The sequence below is a fragment of the Thermobia domestica genome, chromosome 8, assembly GCF_964235325.1.
Source record: "Thermobia domestica chromosome 8, izTheDome1.hap1.1, whole genome shotgun sequence".
Classification (NCBI taxonomy): domain Eukaryota; kingdom Metazoa; phylum Arthropoda; class Insecta; order Zygentoma; family Lepismatidae; genus Thermobia; species Thermobia domestica.
Window position 1 is genome coordinate 12,702,488 of NC_137461.1, and position 21,346 is coordinate 12,723,833.

The 21,346-nt window shown below is 34.0% G+C and overlaps 1 protein-coding gene across 1 annotated transcript in view; it reads right to left on the reverse strand.

Annotated features, from left to right (window-relative positions):
• Window positions 1–297: 297 nt before the first annotated feature.
• The window catches only part of LOC145691728 (phospholipid-transporting ATPase ABCA3-like), a 229,436-nt gene continuing 208,387 nt past the window's right edge, over window positions 298–21,346 (reverse strand). Inside the window, exons 20-22 of the mRNA XM_081767060.1 lie at window positions 16,167–16,377; window positions 11,913–12,129; window positions 298–640 (exon numbers count right to left, since the gene is read on the reverse strand). Of these exons, the coding sequence (XP_081623186.1) occupies window positions 488–640; window positions 11,913–12,129; window positions 16,167–16,377 (581 nt within the window). The 3' untranslated portion in view covers window positions 298–487. The remainder of the gene's footprint in view (window positions 641–11,912; window positions 12,130–16,166; window positions 16,378–21,346) is intronic.

Genomic DNA, 21,346 nt, shown 5'->3' on the forward strand with positions numbered 1-21,346 from the left:
TTCAAAGTTGCCGACCTTTTGCCGAGGCGGCAAGAGGTCGGAAATCGTAAAATAATATGCTCTTTGGCGTAAAATAAAATGCTCCAATACATTCAAGCCAACAGAAGCGTACTTTCTACTTAAGTTTTTCTAAGGTAGTCTATTGCATTTGTTCTCCTTTGTATCTTGAATTATAAATATTCATCGAATATCCAAGTACTCTCCAAGAGTCAACATTTATGTATTAAAATAAGCAAAATAAATAAAAATCAATTATAGAATATTAATATTTATTAAGAAATAACGAAAATGGTAATTAAAACTACAGTATTTTCTGAACATTTATTTAAGTTGGCCAATTATGTATTTCTATGAAGAGAATTTTGATTTTAAATATGAAATTTTAATAATAAGAAATATGAAAATCTTAAAAACAAATTGTTGTTTCAGACCAAATGTTGCCATCTTCGCTTTTCAAAAGCGTTTTCTTTTCATTCAATTATTTTCGTTATTTGCTTCTAGTAAGATACAAAAACATTTGTTCTAATGAAGCCTCTTCTATGGTATACTCAAATCCAAAGTAATCTTTCAAATCTTCCATTTTGGAGAATAACTCCTGCCAAGTATATTTCAAAGTTTGCACATGATACTGCAGTAAGCCCTACAGAATAGAAGATGCGCATATTGAAAAATGTGAATTAGATATAACATAAATACGAATCAGTAAATAGTGTGTAATTTATTTCTTAAGTTCTAAGTTTCTTTAATACAACTCCAACTTCATTCAAACTGATGACTGGGAGAATGAAACAAATATAGGAGCATTTGAGTTGCGTTGAGTTGATTTTGAGTTTAACGTCCCGTTCAGCAGCGAGGCTATATGAGACGTGGACCTACTGATGAACGTGGAATCCGAAACACATTAGCTCCTGCCGGGAATCGAACCCGGGCCTCCCATAGCAGCATTTGAGTGACAGTAGGTTCGCATAATGTGCTTATTTGAAGGAATAAAAGGTAGTACAATTACAAGTCTCTCCAATCCATTCCAGGTTATCAAATGGATTGTGAGACGATTACAGCATATTACTTGAATAGAAAAATGAATACTAGTCAGTAATATGAAAGTCTGTTCAGTCGCTTAAAGTTTCCTTCGAAAGAAAGTTCGCTTTGAAGTTTCATTCATTAAATAAATAAGAAACAGCAGGATAAATGAGGAGAGCGAATTGAATTTTGTCAGTATTACTTATTTCATAATCATTGAATAATGTAAGTTCAGTCATTATCTATTGATATTGAAAACAGAAATAAAAATATAAACATAAATATTTTCCACATAAGAGTTTACTGATTATTGGTTCATTGTCGTTACTCAATCGATTCATGAATATTCCGTTAATAAGAATCCGTTAACTTTGCTTAAATAATCTTAGTTTATTCTACAGGGTGGGCGAAAAGTCACTCCCTATTTTGGATTGTGAATTTCTTGTGGCGTTATTTGTAGATAGCAATGAAAATTTTGTTTCTTCTATTTTTCCTTCTTTTCCAGATTCTGTGAAGATTCTGTTGTTGCTCTGAAGCCACAGAGATGTCACGATAACTAATCATTGAGGAAAGATCCAAAATTGTAGCAACATTTGATCGGTAGGAGTTTATAATTCAGGTCCATCTGTGACGAAAGGCTATACATGAGATGAAAAGCTTTTTGGTTGCAAAAACAATTTAATATTGGAACAGAAAATTATTGACTACCGGAAGTGTCATGGATAATAGCAGATCAGGTAGGTCCTAAACTTTGGCATCAGAGGAAAAAATTATCACAGTAATTTGAACACATCAAAATCAAGAAGACAGTTTGAAAGAGAGAGTGGCATTACACATTATTCTTTGTTTTACAATACAGATCATAAAAGTCTCATTATGCCCGAAAGTGCAGGTAGTATCAGGTGCAGCAAGATAGGCGTTTTGATTTTCTTCAAACAATACTTGTAAAGCATGAAGATCTTTCAAATCTCTTTTATTTAAAAACAATGTGCAATGATAACGCAGTGGTTCATGTAGAAGGTTTGTTAATCGTCATATAAGCCATTATTGGAGACAAAGTGATCCCAAAAAGACCGCTGGTAAATATGCAGAACCATCCGAAAGTGAATGTGGTGTAGATTAAGTACTTCCTGCAATTTTGAGACATAGTATGAACACTGATAAATACCTGCAAATGTTAGAAAATGTGCACAGCATACAATTTTTGAATGAGACGAGTCACTTGAACTGTTATTTATACAAAATGGAGCTCCCATCATTACGCCTTGCGTCTAAGATAATGGCTTGATGAACGCTTAAAAGCACTCTGGATAGATTACTTGACTCTAAATAAAAGAATTGACAGCGCTACCTCCAGATCTCATTTCATGCGATTTTTTATGGGTGAGGGTTAAAGAAGAAGTGTATTGCAGAAAACTGCAAACTATTGCCGAATTTCAGAACAAGATCCGTGCGATCATAAGTAGTGTTTCTTCTGAGGTTTTCGGGAGGTCATAGAAAACGTAACTGTTCTTTTCAGACCGCGTCAACAAAATAATGGAGCACACATTGAATTGTAAATTTTGGGTAAATAATGATAAGTAATAAACTACATATGTGCATAGAACTGAGTTTATGCCTACAATATTTTTTGAGGAAAAGCGTTTAAAATATGGAACTATTTTCCGCTCACCCTGTATTAACGTAAAAGATACATTTTAATAATACAATACAACCAACTTTGATCACAATAAAAGAAACTATGTGTCTTAAAACTGTACTAGACCGGACCTACCATGACACTACCATATTTTTCAAGAACTATTTCTATATCGATAATAAGAAATATAATTTGTTCGAAACAAAGTAATGATAATAGTCGGAAAATGAGATGACATTTTAGAATTTTTACGTCCCACAGTTATGCAGGTTAGGCTAAAGGAGATGAATGATGAGTGAGTGATGAATGAAATGGTGGAATAAATAAAGTGAGAGGAGCGGGAGAACCCCGGGAAAACCCATGCACACGGTGTTTGCCCACTACAAAGTTTACTCGGCGGGGCTCGGATCGAATCCGGGACTCCAAGCACCAGAGGTGAGTCCTCTACAATAATAGTAGGATTATTAAAGTCGCCCTGGTAATATCTCATTTTTTGACAACGCAGAAACCAATGTTGCTGTAACTAGGTAAATGTGAAAGTTAATTAAATCAATGACAACACACAATGTAGCAGATAACGTTTGCTATACTGGAGTTAGAGGCATTCTCTCTCATTGGTTGATAGTCGATTGGGATTATATGTAAACCATTCCATGAACCTCACCTAGGCCGTCATTTATTGTGAGTATATATATATATATGCAGTGTGTAACAAAAAGGTCGGGACAGTAGAATATTACGAGAAATACACTTGAGATTCAAAAACCACGAAACACGTATCTAATATTTCAAATTGATCTATTCAACTAAAATAAACTGAAATTGTCCTCCCCCTCCCTAACGGGGGACGAGGGGCAACTTTGGAAATCCCCTATTTTTATTGCAGATTCGGATTCTAACACAAAAACTTTCTTTTCAAGTAGGGCTACTTATTTCATTATCTCTGATGATGGTACTACAATCGCAAAAATGTGTTAATATGATCTACGTCACCTGAGGTTGATAATAATCTAGATATGTAAAGAAATACAGTTAATATTCAAAAATCACGAAACATCTATCCGATATTTCAAAAACACCTTTATTCAACTAACAGAAACTGACGTTGCCCTCCTCACCCTAACGGGGAAAGGAGGGGTAACTTTAAAATTTCAAACGAGAACCCCCTATTTCTTGTAAATTCGGATTCTACGACAAAGGACACGTAACTTTTACTTGAAGCACTTTCTCGGTATCTTTCTAGATGGCACTACAATCGCAAAAGAAAAGTTAATATTAACTACGTCACCTTAAGTTAATAATGGAAATATCTCGAGAAATACTTGAGACTCAAAAACAACGAAACACAAATCCAATATTTCAAAAAGATCTATTTAACTAACAATATATGAAGTTGCCTTCCCCTTCCTAATGGGCGAGGAGAAGGTAAATTTAAAATTTTAAGTAGAAATCCCCTACTTTTATGGCAGATTCATATTTTGCGACCAAATATACATAAATTTTACTTTAAGTACTTTTTTCGTTATTTATCTAGATGGAGCTATAATCGCAAAAAAGTGAATATGATCTACGCCACATGAAGTTGATAATATCTTGAGAAATACACTTGCGATTGAGAAATCAAGAAACATGTGTCAATTTTTTAAATGATTTATTCAACTAACATAAAATGAAGTTGCCTGCCCCCTTCCTAACGGGAGGAGTAGGGCCAACGTTTAAATTTTAAATAGAAACCACCAATTTTTATTGTAGGATCGGATTCTGTGATCGAAAGTATGTAACTTTTACTTGAAGTACATTTTCGTAATATTTCTAGATGGCGCTATATTCGCAAGAAAGTGAATATCATCGTACGTCTCCTCAGATTGATATTAAACTAAATATATCTAGAAAAACACTGGTGACTCAAAAATCAGTAAATACGTGTACAATTTTTTAAAAGGATTTTTTGAATTAACATAAAGTGAAATTGCCCTCCCCTCCGTAAGGGGAAGGAGGAGCGACGTTTAAATTTCAAATGAAAACCTTCTATTTTTACGGCAGATTCGAAATTTGCGACCATAAGTAAGTAACTTTACTACATGGTACTGTAATCACAAAACAATTAATATCATACACCAACTGACGTTGATAATAAACTAAATATATCGAGAAATGCACTTAAGATTAAAAATCACGAAACACATATCCAATATTTTTAAAAGCTCTAACACAAAACTAAATTGTTTTCATTTATATTTTAATACAATCGAGGTAAACCATTTCCATGTGAAAAGGAAAGTTAGAAGTGTTTTAGAAGCATGAAAATCAAGCATCCAAATATGCTCGTTAAATGTCACGTGACACGTAAACATCCGTTAGTACAATCAATATTTCACACGAAGAAATATGTCAGAGGAGAATTTTACAAGTTGGTATTATTTGGTAGACACAGGTTTTCAGATATCCTCAGTTCAGTGGCGATAAATCAGTAGAACGAGCGGGCCATTCAATCTCGCCTCTTCTGCCAATCCATCATTGTGGAAATTCAGTGTTAAGAAATTACCGCACATTAACATCGTAGTGTGGTCTGGAATCACGTATGTCCGAAATTGTCTTCTACTGTCTCTCTTATTGCTGGAACTACTTAATTTCTAAACATATTCTCATACAATTCAGAGGTCCAATTTCCATTAATAAATAAACACTCCTGTCCAGATATTCACCTTTTCACAATGCTGAGTAAGTGTTTCAGAGGACCAATGAGGATTGCTGTCAGTCCGAAATCTGGAATTATGCCAATTAACGTGGAATGTGGCTTTACCAGAGATCAGAATGCTGATAAGGGAAGTAGGATCATCATCAATTCGTTTCATCGTATCTTCAGAGAATTCTACACGGCGTTGAAAGTCATCTTCATTCAGGTGGTGTATCATATGAATTTTGTAGGGATGGAACTTCATTTTCTTAAATATTCTTGTCACAGACATGTGATTAATGTTATGTTGTTAGACAGCTTTATGTGTGCTGATGTGAGGGTTCTCAACAAATGACTGTGCAATATCAAACTGTTTGCCTTCAGCTGTCGCCGATTTTGGTCGATCAGGAATGTCACGATCCTTTATAGTCCCCGCTTCCCCGAACGCCTTATGGTGCGCTCGACAGTAGATCTCGAAATGTGATTGTGTGAATCACGAAACGTTTCATTAAATATTGCCCTTACTTCAGCATATAATCGTCTCACAGGCCCGTATATAAGGCGGGTCTAGGGGAGCCGAGCACCGTAAATTTTACTGGCCACCTAAAATTTTCACGGTAGCCTTGTAAATGAGTTGCAATATGGTGATGAACTATAGTATGGTTGGATCGGCGCCTCTTAACATCTACTGGATACCCGTACATTTTTGAGTTGGCTTCCGGCCTGTCGCCTCATCCTCGTATCATCAGGATAGATATCCTTTCTCGTTTCGATAGATATCCTTTCTGCTTTACCAATCTAACGTAAAGAGATAGTTACAACTCTGAGAGCTCTAATACAAATCAGTTGAAACACAAGAGCTAGGTTTGCAACTATGATAGTGAGTATCAAGTATAATAGCTTCTAAGCTGCTCGACATTAATTTTCTTTCAACCGTTAATGTTTAAAGAACATACCACAGGAGAGACAGATATTCGTATCTTCTTCTGATTAAGTGTTTATTGCATTAATTTTACAAGAGCACAATTGCTTTTTTCGTAAACACTAATACATTCACTAAGTAACCTTACACTTTCACTTTCACCTCTTAGGTAAAATCTTGTCTTGTCTTGTCATGTCGTAGGCCATTACAGGTCAAAAAGGTAAGTGCACCAGCTCGCTAGTCGTGTGTTCTACGAATGCAAAATGGTCAAATGTGTACCTCACACGGAGGATTTATGATTCAGAAACAAAATTGAATAAAATACAGGACACAATTGGGAAGAAAGGACACAATCAGGGAAAAGATCAAAGTCAGGAAAAGGTTAAAATCGGGAAAGAAATTCCAACAGTGAGAGAGGGCTGAAAGCCAAGTTGAACAGGGCAAAAAGTTAGAGGAAAGAGAGAAGTGTAAAATGAAAAAAGAATAAAGAGTAGAAAAGAGAAGGGGATGTATGTACGTGTAAATGTAAAAGAAAGTGTAAGTGTAGCGTAGATGTATAGGATATCCCACTCAACTCTCTTCCTCACAGAGCACTACCACACACGAGGCACTCGCCGTAACGGCCACTGTCGAACTCCCCCAATGTTACCAGACCGATTAGTTGGAAAAGCAGAAGATTCGAACATAAAAAACAGGAGAAAGCAGTAGACACATAAAGTGGCGACATTTGAGTACAAATCCAGGGGATCAAAAAATTTGCCATTATTAAGGAGACAGCGGTCAAAACAAGAGGTCTAGAATTCATTATTACTTTAATTTCAAAATAAAATAATACATACAAGACATAAATTTGAATTTTAATTACTTCAAAATAAGAACAAACGATCGTGGAGAAGTGATCTAAGCTACTCTTCCAACCAGGGGTAAAAGTGGTTATGAAATAGTAGGGTGACGCATGATAGGCCGTAGGCCGTCCTCCTTGCCTATTTTTATTTACTGTAATTTTTTAGGAAGTGGGGGACGCCATAGATATTTTTGGAAGTTAGGTAACGACGTCCCCCTAGCATACCCCTCACTTTTACCCCGCTTCCAACCCAAGTCCCAATCTAAACAACACTTACTCGTAAATCTCACAGTAAGTCATAAAGATCGCCAACCATTATGCATATAGAAGATGACGTACAGTTGTATCTTGTTATTCATATTATATACATCTAAACTCTATAACTATTTGCGCTACAGAGCTTTGTGTATGGATACAGAGAAATTTCCTCTTTTTATGTAAGACAAAATGAAAATTCAATATTAATAATCATATATTTCTTTAACTTCTCGAAGTAAGGAAAAAGCAGGAGATTACTCACTTTTCATTTTCTTTCACAGTAGATCAGTAGAACGTACAAAAAGCAGGAGATCTCCTGCAAAATCAGTAGCTCTGGCAACTCTGAACTCCCCTAAGGTAAAATTACACAGTCTATATTCAAATCAAATCGTCATTCATTTTTCTATTATCATTATTGGTATTATCAATAGATGCACAGATTAGATATTCCAGTGAGCTACAATTGCGCAAATTTAATAGTTTCATGCAGAATATTGTTATTGAAAATCAAAAGGTATGGCGACGGATAATTATGCGAAAATAGCCGAGATATGAAAATGGTTATCAAGTACAAAAATTTTATGTATAATTGATTAATCACATTATTGGACAGAAAATAAGAACCGCTGCCATTTGCATTTAATAAATATTGACGCGAAGAAGATGTCGTATTGCCTGGAGTTTTAAAAAATTCTGATTATAAGTAACGGATATGGAACGAAAGAGTCATCGCTATAGTAAAGTCATGAATAGGAAAGAATGTGACAATCTAGAATTGAATCAAATGTCAAATTCAAGCAGGAAAGGAGTTCTAGATGTGAAAGAGAGCAAGTTATCCAGATGGGCGGCCAGGAAAGTGAGGAAAAGTGACATATGTATAAATAAAGAGAAAGTAAAAAGAAGATAGTGATGTATGTATGTGTAATAGTTCTAAGAAAAGAAAAGGTATATGTAGTATAAATAGGAAGGAATGTCCCTTGATCCCCTACCTCTACATAGCACCACAATAAAACGATTTAAACGATGCCGCTGTCACTGCCGCGCCTAAAATAAATCATCATTATACAAATATACATAACCGTAACAACAAAATGAATGACCTAATTCTTCTTTTGGCATTACCCGATTATTTAACTGAAACGTTCATATCCCAAAGGTGACCTGATGCTGATCAACTTTCATAGAATCAACAATGTCACAGAAAAATCTCATATTTTGAAGAATATTATTACAAATGTATTTGCATCTTTGTTTGCAAATTTTAGCATCGTCATCATACTGCGTGACCTGTTCTTAAAGTAATAATTTCTATCAATCTGAGGTGACATACGATGATATTCCTCTTTTGCGATTACAGTGGTGGATAACGAAAGATTACTTCAAGTAAAACTTCTGTATTTCAAGTGGCAGAATCCAAATCTCCACTAAATATAGTGAGAATTATTTGAAATTTTTAGTTGACCTCTTCTTTCCTCTAAGTATGCGGGGGCAATTTCCATTTAAATTTGTTGAATAGATCTTTTAAAACTATTTCGCATGTAAACTTGCATTAGATAAAAGGAACATATTTTCGGTCGCAGAATACGATTTTTGCAATAAAGATACGAGTTTCCATTTCCAATTCAAAAATTAATATAGCTTACATGTTTCTTTGTTTTGGTCTTTCAATGTTTAGATGTTAAAATATCAAAACAATTTAGGCCATTTATGTACCGACACATATTTTTTATTGGCAAAACTATGTGTTTGTGTGTGAAGTCACAAATCCAAAAAAAATTGTGTTGGCAATTGAGCATAATCGCTTGTTTTCATTCTTAGCTGAACGTACATTGATATCTGATTTTCGGGTAGGTGAGGCGTCGTGGCTATTGACCCGAGCAAGTTACAAAGAGTGACTTAATTCCTTACAGGTTACAGTCGTTGCCCGAGAGGAGTGTCCTCCCCGATTTCAATAATTCTTTCTTGAAATCATTATTGGTTGAAATACGATTCGACCAAAACTATTAGCTTCAAATATTCACTAGTGAAACGAAAAATATTGTAAGAATGTGATTTTTTCACATTTTGGGAAACTTCAGAGAACATTTGTCGCTGGAAGATATAAACCGATTTCATTTCTTTTCCAATCACTTTATTCTTTCCAATCCTAACTTTTCCACTATATTACGACCGTTAATTCTTTTTCGACCTACCATGTTGTCTGTGTTTGTGTGGTCATCTGTGGAAAGTTCGTCCCCTGTCTGCTACCTTTATTATACTGCTTTGGTTTTGAGACTTGGAGAACGTCTAACTGATATTTACCGTATATGTACTTAATGAATGTACTGTCCGGTGATTGGTTTCAACCTGATACAATGTGGCTCACATTCAATGAGTCTTCGAATTGGCTACCGAATTCCGGGCTCAGAAAAGGATATTCTAGATGTAGGATAACTAGAATCCGGATTATCTATTGAAGTTATTAGGATGCTATCCTATATCAATGTCTCCTTTAATTATGCTATCGTGGTGGTTGTTGCACAGATGGAGTATCTCGGTATTGTCCAACAGTATTTGATATGCCTGTAGAATGAAATATAAGACAACAGCAGATCTCGGAATAACGCGTTTCTTTACTATGAAATATGTTATTTAATCCTAGTTTGTACCGTTCTACCAGTTTCTCCAATATATACAGTGCTACAAAAACAATTTATTTTCTAAATACAAGGCATCCTTTTGCTTGTTAGATATTTTACCATTCGCAATTTTATTGTTTGTCTTGATGATGGACTTGTAACCGCTAGCGAAACAGAAATTCGCCAAATACCTAAAATACGCGATATTAATCACATGAAAAATGATAGAATGGTAGAAGGAAAGTAATGACAGGGGCAGACGACTTCTGAACTTTGCAATATTCAAAACTCTTATCGTTAAGACTTGAACATCCATATGTCGAGACATTCATAAATTCAGGGAAACATGTTCATTAACGCCACTTCCAATGGCATTGAGATAGTAACTGGAATTAGTTGAGTTTGATGCACTGAATAGTATGCAGGTAGTGACATTTCGGAAATGTACTCTCTGATGTGTGTATTAGCTTTGAAATTGCATTGAACTATTCAAACTTTTTTTGCAGTTTAGAAAATGTAACATAGCATTACGTTTTCAGGAGCCGTTTGAATATGTTTGAACCTCAAGAGGCGGAAAAAAACATAAACCAACTGATCATATTTTAAAAGATTAAAAGAGTCTATCATATTTGATATTTTATCATTTAGACAAGCTGATTATGACACTGACAACGATCTAATAACAATGAATGTAGTATAGAGATTATCATTCAGGACTGGAAACATTTAGCATTTGAAATATAAGATGTTTTATTGGAGGAGTACAGATATTAGACGAAATAAAAGTGAATAGATTCTTGGTTGTAGAATGTTCGGTGTACTGTCTCTGTCATATTTCTATAGTTTAGACATATCACGTGCCGTCGGAACACAGGCAAATACCCTACGATTATTGTTCGACATTTCCTTGATAACGCAGTGTATAGGTATATATATATATATATATATATATATATATATATATGAATATGTATACGCATATATATTGTATTACATTAATTCCGTGGCTCCATGCACCAAACCCATAAACAACATAAAACAAGTTCAGAGAAAATCAAGTATACATAAAGTATTAAATATCTCTTGTACAAGTTTGTCATTACCAACATGCGTAAATGCTGCAGTAAATGTTAAAATTTTACTGCAATATAATTATGTAGGAACAAGTCACAATGATAAAGAAACCAATGATGTTCACATGTTCAAAGAAAAATCGTCAGTACTTGAAACCCATAACCCACAAAACAATTCATAGAAAATCAAGTATAAATAAAGTATCGAATCTTGTGCAACTTTCTTTATTGATGTCTTATATTGTCAATGTCAATGTGTGTACGTGTTGCATTAAATGTTAAACTATTACTAAATATCATTATATGCGCAGTCACAGCAGTGGGAAAAAAACAATAACCAAGCATTTGTACACCAAGCTTGGTCTGTACTTTTCGTCTTATCTTGGTGTCAGCAAACACTTCCCAAAACATTGTCGTGTTGTTTTGAGACACCCTGTATAAGGATTGTACCTTCGGAATAAAATTGATTATGCTTCCAGTATTTCAATAGATTGCAAGTAGTGAAGATTCTGCTCTTAATTTTTGTCATTCACGAATGACTAGTATCCACATCTCATATAAGCGTGGACATTTGCAATATTTTTGAATTACACCTAGCTCTTTCTGGTAGTAAGTAATATGCACCTGTTAATTTCTGTATTATAATTATCTGCATACAACTAAATTTAGTTATATCTAATATTCAAGTTAGTTCTGTAAATGAAGGGGATTAAAGTAATATATTCTTCTTACCTTTTAAAGTGGTAAACTACATGGAAAATATTTTTGTAATAACAGAGGTATAAACTTTATTTTGAGAGGACTGGAATTGGAATATAAAATTTCTTATATTTTTAAATACATGTGTTTAGTAGTACTTACCAAATGCGCGTCCTGTAAGTAACATGGAGGTAACTTTTCGTGCATTTTTTTACTAATTTCGTTAATGTTCTCTGCAGAAATGCTGCTATCACATCTAACATTAATTACAAATCCTTGACCGTATCTGCTTTTTAAAGTAGCAATAGTTCCTATGCATCTAAATTTTCCTTTTGTCATAATAGCCAACCTGTTACATAGTTTCTCGCATTCACCCATGCTAGAATGATAAATGCAATATATTTGAATAATAATTTTGTATGTAGGGTCTAAAATATTTGTTTGGTATTGGTATCTGATGATTGTTAACATCTTGCACTGGTACATCATTTTTATTTTTGTTTCGTTTGCAGTAAAATAGCCTAGACGATCGTTTCATAAGTTGTTACTTCAATATCATCTAAACATAATAATGCCAAAAATATTAACATGGAAGAGCGTATGACCTTTAAAACCCATTACATTTCAAGAAGTCCCAGGTTCAATGGCAAAAGTGGTAAAAACGTTTATTCATTTTTCCTACCAGGTGCACAGTATAATAAAAGATATCGTACTCCAAATTGCCAACTTTATCTTAAAACGTTGGTTAAAATCTCTTAACTTTAACATTTAACAAAATGTGAGAACTACTTATGTACTATCTGCTGTAAATTAAAGGGTAACTGAATAATAATTAGCTTATGTAAAAAATTAGAAACAATCATAGATTTCAATGAAATAAGGCTATACGTATTCTCTCTCTCGCTCTCCATATATATACTCGCAAAGAACTATTTCAGTAACAAGAAAAGTTGATTACTGATTTTATGCTTAATCAGCATTTAGCAAAAAAAAAACATCTCCTAAATATGAAAAGTGTGCAACTGATACACATTACATAGGCCTATATTTAAATGAAACTGCTTCCCAGTCCACATTTTAAACGTATGCATTTAGAGAAGACCGGGCCTATTTGAGTATAGTAAGGGAACATTCAAGATTTCCTAAAAAACGACGTACTCTAGAGTTTAAATAACTATTCTATAATCTATGTGCATTATTATAGTACAACATATTAAAAATAAAGAACCTGTTAAATCATGTAAATTCAGGAAACGAATATAAAATAAAAATGGCAGAATTCGAGACTAGTAAAAATCACGGGGCTATTTGCGTTTCTCAAGGGGCTATTTGGGTCTTTCAGCAAGGGTGCCGATTTTTCTGTAATTTTTTTTTGGGGGGGGCACTCAGATGCGAAAGGCATATATATGAGGATTTTAAGACAAATTGCATTCAAATTATGCCGATTATTGTATGTTCATAAATACAATGTGGGAGCCCACATGAGCTTTGCGGGGTGCCTGGATTACTCAAATATGCCAACATCCAATATATTAATTTTCTTCTTTAAATAAAAATAAATAAAGTCCAGAGTTGAATCATAATCATGAGGTTATGACTTACGTTGATAACGTAAATCCAAAAGGAATGATGAAGACAATGGAAAAATGAAATGAAATCTTTGAGTTTTACGTCCCACAATTATGCCGGTTAGGCTAAAGGAGACGGTGATGATGAGTGATGAATGAAATGGTGGAATGAAACAAGTGGGAGGAAACGGGAGAACACCGAGAAAACCCACGCACACGGTGTTTGTCCACCACAAAGTTCACTTGGCGGGGGCTGGGATCGAACGCGGGACCCCAAGCATCAGAGGTGAACGTTCTACCACTGAGCCACCTCGGCTCCCATGAAGACAATATATATAAATGTAAGCGTTTTATTGCACATTTAGGACATGGGTTAGAAGTAAATGCAGAGGAAACTGCAGTAAGTACATAGACGTTATCCAGTGTTTGTAATACTGCAAGTTACAGACACTTCTAAATATCCAATAATAATTTCGAGAAAGTTGATACTTTCAAATATCTGATTCCAATATTAACAGTCCAAAACTAATGAGCAACCCTATAATTTAAACCATTTACCTGACATTGTTATCGTAGGCCATGTAGTCAGAATGGAAGAGAATAGTAACACTTTAAAATGTTTAACTAGAGTTTCAATCGGAAACACGCAATCAAAAAACCTTGGTGCAAATGAGGTGCTCAATATTAAGATCCACATCACCGAAATAAGGATGCAAATATAAACTGAGCACAGTTGATTAAGAACAGAAGGAAGTGGGAAGTTATTGTAACCGTTGTATTAAACCTTCCGATACTATAACAGACAGACTTGATTAATTATTGACTTAATAGAAATAATTAGCGAACTTGTACCCTTTTCATAGCGACCTCTCAATATTTGTATATTTTTCTTAATTTCACAATTCTTGAGAGCTTGCTACGCAAAGAATTCAAAATCACTTTTGATCAATTTTGTCGTATTTCATATTCACGTAAACTCTCTATGTCATGTTTAGTTCAGTCCTTAAAATAGCTATGTAAGGGTATTGTAATTAACGTTTATAATATAAGAAAAGATATATTGCACGTTTTATGTATTTGAACAGAAAGAGCCAACTTTATCTATCGTTTACTCACAACTTTTTAAATTCGACTTGAGTCCTTTGTACTCTGAATGTCTTATAAATGTTCTTGTTTCTTTGCAATAGTTAGGTTTAATATCAATAGACGGCAAAACAAACACTTATTTATTCATGTAACTTTTCAAAAGTGTTTCGTACTCACAATTTTCGTTAATAGTATATTTAAAAAATTGGAAGTAAGAGTAAGTAAAGAGTAAATTAAAGAGCATGGAGTACTTGCTTCCAAAACTTTCAACATTATTACAAGTGCAAATAACATAGGCCTATGTGCAACGTGATAACGGATTCTACAAATTTATAATTACACTATTAAAAGTAGAACACGTTTGCACAAACTTTAGGTATTTTCATTTTACATGACAATTAGTATGACATAATGACAACTAATAAATAAGTGTTCATGTTATTTTAACAAATACATTAAATAAATAAATTTGCATTTTGTAGCCTATTATGGCATGCAGACCAAAAGTACGTGCCGTTTCATTCAAAAGTTAATACTTTTTGTTATTTCAGGTAAGCAACTGCGACATCGGAGACCAGTTTTCGTCTTTAACCAGTGGAGGTTTGGGTTACTAGGTGGCAGCAGTTGAATGACAAGAGTACTAATGAGCAAGATGAGTCTATGTTACTGCCTGAGAACATGGACTTTCAAGTTGGTGAGCAACTGGCAACTGTGTTATCCTTCACCGCAGCTGACCCTTGTACAGCCAATAACCATTGGAAATTGAAGAGTCTATGTAGTAATCGTGCTCTTGTAAAAATTACCATTAAGTAGTCGGTGCGATAAGGATTTTAGAAGATGAACAGAAGTCTCAAAGTCGATAAACAACATCAACCGACGCAAACTTGCACGTGTTGAAAATTGTATCACGGTATGTGGCGTGTCAGCACGCAGGAGGTTCGAGATACACTAGGGCTAACAATATGAACATTTGAATTAATAATTACAAAGGAACTGGGCCTAAGAAGAGGTTCTTCTCAGTGTATTCCACGAATGCTTAATGACGATCAAGAAGTGGCAATGTTTCGATGAAGGGTACAAATTTAACACGCTTCAGAAGAGAGAGACATGATTTCTTTGCAGTTTTGTAAGAAAGGATGAATCGCAGTTCCAATTATTCATTTTTAAGAAGTCAGTCGATGCAGCGGAAACACAAGGATTTCCCGCTTAAAAAATTCCTCTGATGGCACCCAATGTAAAGCAGTGTTGTTGCAGCCTGTTCCGAAAGGACATGTAATTGCGGCCGAGTATTTTCGTACATTTTTTTGCAACAAATTATCAAGAAACGACCATAAAAGGTAAAAGCGATTTCAGCTTCTACATAGACAAGCACTGCGAAACCGTGCTAATGTTGTGACCTCTTTCCTGGATCACCACAGTATTTAACTCAGGTCACATCCACCCCACTGAAGAGATTTAGTCCTGAGTGTTTTCCAGTTGTTCCCAAGCATTACAAATTTCTTCGAGAAGACATTTTGCTAGTAGGCCATCCCTGGGAAGTACCGTTTTCTCATATAAGAAACGCTCTCTAAAGACGGTGCTATATACTACACTCAGTCATGGTGCGATGGTAACTTAAACCAATAAAAATTGCCTTTCTTAAAAAAATAGACACAGGTTAATTCGCTGTATTGTCTTATTCTTGGAAATTTAATACAACCATCATGTGTTTTTGGTGCACACTTTATTATTTCAGTGAAGAAATGAAAATATTGTTGATTACCTGTGAGAGCAAAGAACTACCGACTTCCCAGACTCCTTCTTCTTTCGAATTACTTCCCAAATTCTCATACTAGATATTGGATCTACACCACTGGTTGGTTCGTCTAGTAAAGACACCTTCGTGTTTCCCATCATGCCTATAATTGTTACTAGTTTCCTTTTATTGCCACCACTGTAGTTACCACATGACCTCTTAGCAATATTAGTCATATCTACGAAAAAAGTAAATCACAAATTTACCTTTCATTTAGATACGAAACATTAGTGTTCCATATATTTGTGAAAGCTCTTTCACTATTCACAGTGCACAATATTACTTACAATAGTCTAACAGAAGCACTTATCATCAGTAAAAAAATATCATAATTGAAAACATACAAGAGAGTGAACAATTACTTTCCTTTTACTAAATAGTAGAACAAATATAAATCTTTCACTGTCTTCCAAATAACTATATAATTTAACTACTTAAGCGGTGTTCGGTACTTTGGAGAAAACATAAATTTCATCTCGTAATTATTTCTTGAACATATCGCTATATATTATTCATAATGTATATGTTTGAACGTATAATTCGTACTCGATTTGGACTAACAAGATGCGTTGTACTAATATTCAATTTGTAGATTTCAACATGAAATTCCTTTGTTTATTTATGCTTGTAGATACCATGAATATATTTCTAACAATATAACACGACATTCAGGGAACATTATTTTCACTTTCAGTTCAACTGTAGCCCTTTTCATATATAGCAATGTTCAGACGAAACCCTTCCTCGTGTTCCTCTATTATGCATCGTGATTTTGAGGAAAGAAGTGAACATGTGAGTTACGTATCATACTTTTATTCAAACATATGGTTCCACAAATTGAAAACCTGGCATCATAAAACTTAGAACGATTTATAATTTTCGGATTTTAGTTATCGAAGCAAGGCTGAATACACCAAACTTAATGCCAGTGCAGCTGTTCAAAAATTTTGGACATTTTAATTCAATGACTCCTCATGACTACACTACTTTAATATGTGAACTAACAAACAAATCTTCCTAATTTCTAAGCTCACTTTAATTTCAGAATTTCACAAAGCATCTCTGTTTAGTACAACTACTTAACAGAAATGTTCAAATCAATCTACAATGAAACTAATGGTACAGAAATACATCTTCGGGATTTCACAATTGGTTTACGAGATATGAATTTGATGCAAGTAATGAAACATTGAGTTTGGTCTCAGTATTTATGAAAGAAGTTGTTTCTTTTTGTGTGGCCCGCGGAAAGAAAACTAAGGACACAGATTTTAGTGTACTTATTGCTTTTATGTGATAATAGTAGTAATTTTGAAACCTTCCGCACCTACCGTTTTATTTAATTGTATTCAACGAAGTCCCCTATGGCATTACTAATTTTATACGTTTGCCTTTTTTAGCCATGTATGTTGTAGGAACATGCAATGAATTTTACAAACATGCACAAGTACTGCCTACACATTCTACGCAAAAGTACATGTGTGGTAGTACAGTATACACTGAGGTTCTTGTTTTTAATTTTCTTCAATAAACGGTTGATTACGGAGATGCGATATTTCGTATTATCCTAAAATAAAGTAAATATGCCAATAAACCAATTTCAAATTGTACACAAGTGCAGATACTCGTCTTTATTGTGTGTTCTATTTGTACAGTTTTTAATATTTCTATCAGTTCAAATCATCGATCAAACTGAGATTTGGTTATACAGGGTGCTACAAAACAATGCCGACTACGTTTGGGACGTGATTCCGTACACCAAGACAAGACAAAAAGTGTAGACCAAAATGGGTGAACAAATCCTTCCTTTCGGAGTTATAGTATGCAAAAAACATGAATAAATGAACTTAAAAGTTCTATAGCACCATCACGATGGGAACTGCCGTATTCGAGTGGAGACTTCACTTAGGAACTAGCATGTGCCTTATCCAAATATCTATATTTCAGAATTCTGTGGTATTTACGCAACACTTTTTGTAGAGGTAGTTGGTGAGTAATTCAAATGTTATGTCCGTAACCAAACAAATCTATAAACTGTTTTGCCTGAGTATTTAAGGATCCTGAAGCATGTGTTTTTGAGTAGCGCACATATTAGTTCCTAAGTGAAGTCTTGACAAGACTACGGAAGGTTCCATAAGTTCAGAGCTATGGACTTTCAACGTTCATTTTTTCATGTTTTCGGAAGCCTGTAACTCAGAAAGGAAGTATTTGTGCACTCGGGTTGGTCTATACTTTTGTCCTACTTTGGTGTCAGGAATAGCGTCTTAAACGTTATCGGTGTTGTTTTGAAACACTCTGTAGAAATAGCTTTGTAAAAGGTTTAACGAAAACTTAATATTGTATACTAGTACTTTTACTGTAACTACTAGTAAGAGTAATAATAGTAATGGTGCACACATTAGAAGGAAGGCCTTTGGTTTCAATTTCATACAAACGTAGTACGAAATTAAAATTGAAAAAATGAAAAAAACTTATAATCTGAAAATTCAAATATCTGTAAAATCAACATTAAAAGAACATATTCTCAAATGAAATGTTACCAGCTTTTCATATTTTGATAACTCACCCATTTATGATAATTAAGAATTACTAATTTTTTAAGCTCTAAAATAATAATATTCTTTTATTTTATTTATTATGGATGAATAAAACAATGAAAACATTCAAAACCGAGTTATATTTACATCCCAATTCTTGAAGCAGAGATTTTTTTATATAAAATTTGCTATTCATTTAAACAACTCGAACTGCTATAATATTTACCTTTGGAAGCTATATCCCTAGTATCATTAGTATTAAATAATACATAATACGTAATGAATCTAATACACATATACTCCTATTTAAGAATTAAGTTCGAGATTGCACTAACCAAGAGACTGTTTTCGGTAATATTTTTATGTCCAAAAGACTGAAATAAGCCATATAAATCTTCTAAACTAACCAAGCTTCAATTTTCTATAAACAATTTCAAAATGGGTTTGTCGTCTGATTTTCTTATATTGAAGATTTAATTTGATATTCTTGTGTATATCTACTAGAATCTGAACTTGAAACCTAAAACACAGAGATTCTGAATTTATTTAGGAATATTCAGATACCGTACAACACACTTAAGATTTTATTATTTTATCTGATGAGATGCCATTAACTTGCATGTAGAAGTTTTAAAGTCTAAGTCTTCCCTTATTGCGTCGTGTGAAGTATATTCTTCTGAGTCAGGATTCTAGTGTCCAAAACATTACAAACTGGATTATATTTATTGCGACGAGTAAGTGCAATATGTAATTTCAGGATTTTGTTTGATCTAATACACAGATCTAGAGAGAAATCTCTTAACAATTGACAAGCACATTCAACAATCTTTTAAAATATATATTTCTCAACGACAAATCATAGGAGCAGCAAATTTCCTAACTACTGTAATTTTTGCTAACTAACATCCCACATAAAACATTCTAAGGTGCTGTTCATAGTACAAAGCTGTGCCTAATAGCCGTATACATAGTCCTAAAGCTATAAGACTACACCTTTATTTTTAAAGAATGTTACTCTATAAAATATAACAAAAGGACGAATTTTATTATTTCGTCCAAGGTCACACACAAGGTTACAGTTGTAACGTGCAGGTAGAACATTGATTTTGCTTCAACTTGTTTCTTTTAATTAAAACTACTCATTCTGAGAAACAATAATACGTTAGTTGTAAAAATCATTACAGTGTGACAATTTCGCTAACTATTCACTTTGGCTTCAACAGACACTATCAGTGTATCCGATCAAGCCAAAATGGACATTAGGTGTAACTCTCAAAGGTTAACAACTCTTACAATATGTGTATTCTTTTGCTCAGCAAGTAGTTAAAATTTAACTTAAGTATATAAAGAGCAAAGGTTGTCTAATAGAAAATTTTACAGTATGTCTTTAAACCCTTAAACGGCCTACGTGAGTCCAATGGTCTCATGGCGTATAATTATTTTCGTGCTGCAATTTATTTGTAGATCAATAAATGTTTTTTTTTTATAGATATGCTATCGGTAATTAATGCAAGGTGTGAATGCAAATCGGAATTTTAGAAATATACAATAGGGTATTGTTTTAAAGTATTTTACTAATTTTATAACACAAACGGCCAAGGTGAGTCCAGTGGACTCCTTACTAATTCGTGTTATATATATGGTTCTCAGTAGGAAGAAATGTATATTTGTTAAAGTATTAATTATATCGCACCTTTGTGTTATGTTATTGTTGATGTGGTGCTGATATTGGAACTCTTAGGGTTTGTTAATGTTAGTGGAAGTGCAAAACTGGCAACTTCTACGAATATTATACGGTCTGATGAAGTAATTCGCCAGTTGTTGGATAATAAAGGTGAGGATATTATGTGTAGTGACCATGAATATTAGGGAAGTGATTGGGGAAGTGAAGTGTGACAAGTTTCTGATACGGTTAGTAATTCTGAGATTGAATATGATGGGAATCAGTGCCGAATTAATAAAGAGATTTTCCATGTAAAGAACATAATCACCTGGTATTCTAAACCTCCTCAAACACAGAAAACGAAATTTCAGAAGATCATCAGGGAAAACTTAATATGGTTATCCTTCATTCAAATAAAACAAATTCAAAGATCCCGTAGACAATCTGCTATTGTTTATTCAAGATTATTCGAGACTATTGTTCGGTATACCAATGAAGAAGCAGCGTCTTATCACATAAGATGCAACATGCAGAATCAGTAGAAGCCGGTCGATGAAAGTGAGTAATGAAGCGCCTCCTTGTACTTTTGTATGCTGCTGGTCATCTCAAAGCCGAAGATCTGAACATAGAAGTGGTATGGGATAAAAAAGTATGAAAAAAGTATAAAAAGTATGGGATAAAAAGTATAAAAAGTATGACAAAACAAGAAGGAGTGACGAAAGAAGCAAAGATAAACTGGCACCAATACAAGATGTTTGCGAAAGAATGAACTAAGGTTTGAAAAGACACTATGAGCCTCGTTGAATCTGACTGTTAACAAAACTTCTCCCTTTTCGAGGTAGATGTATATTTATGCAATATTATAGCTAGATGTGAATTTATGTTGTAGAAACGAGAAGAAGATGTGATGAAGACATGGGATGAAGATATGGTGGAAAGCAGATTCCAAG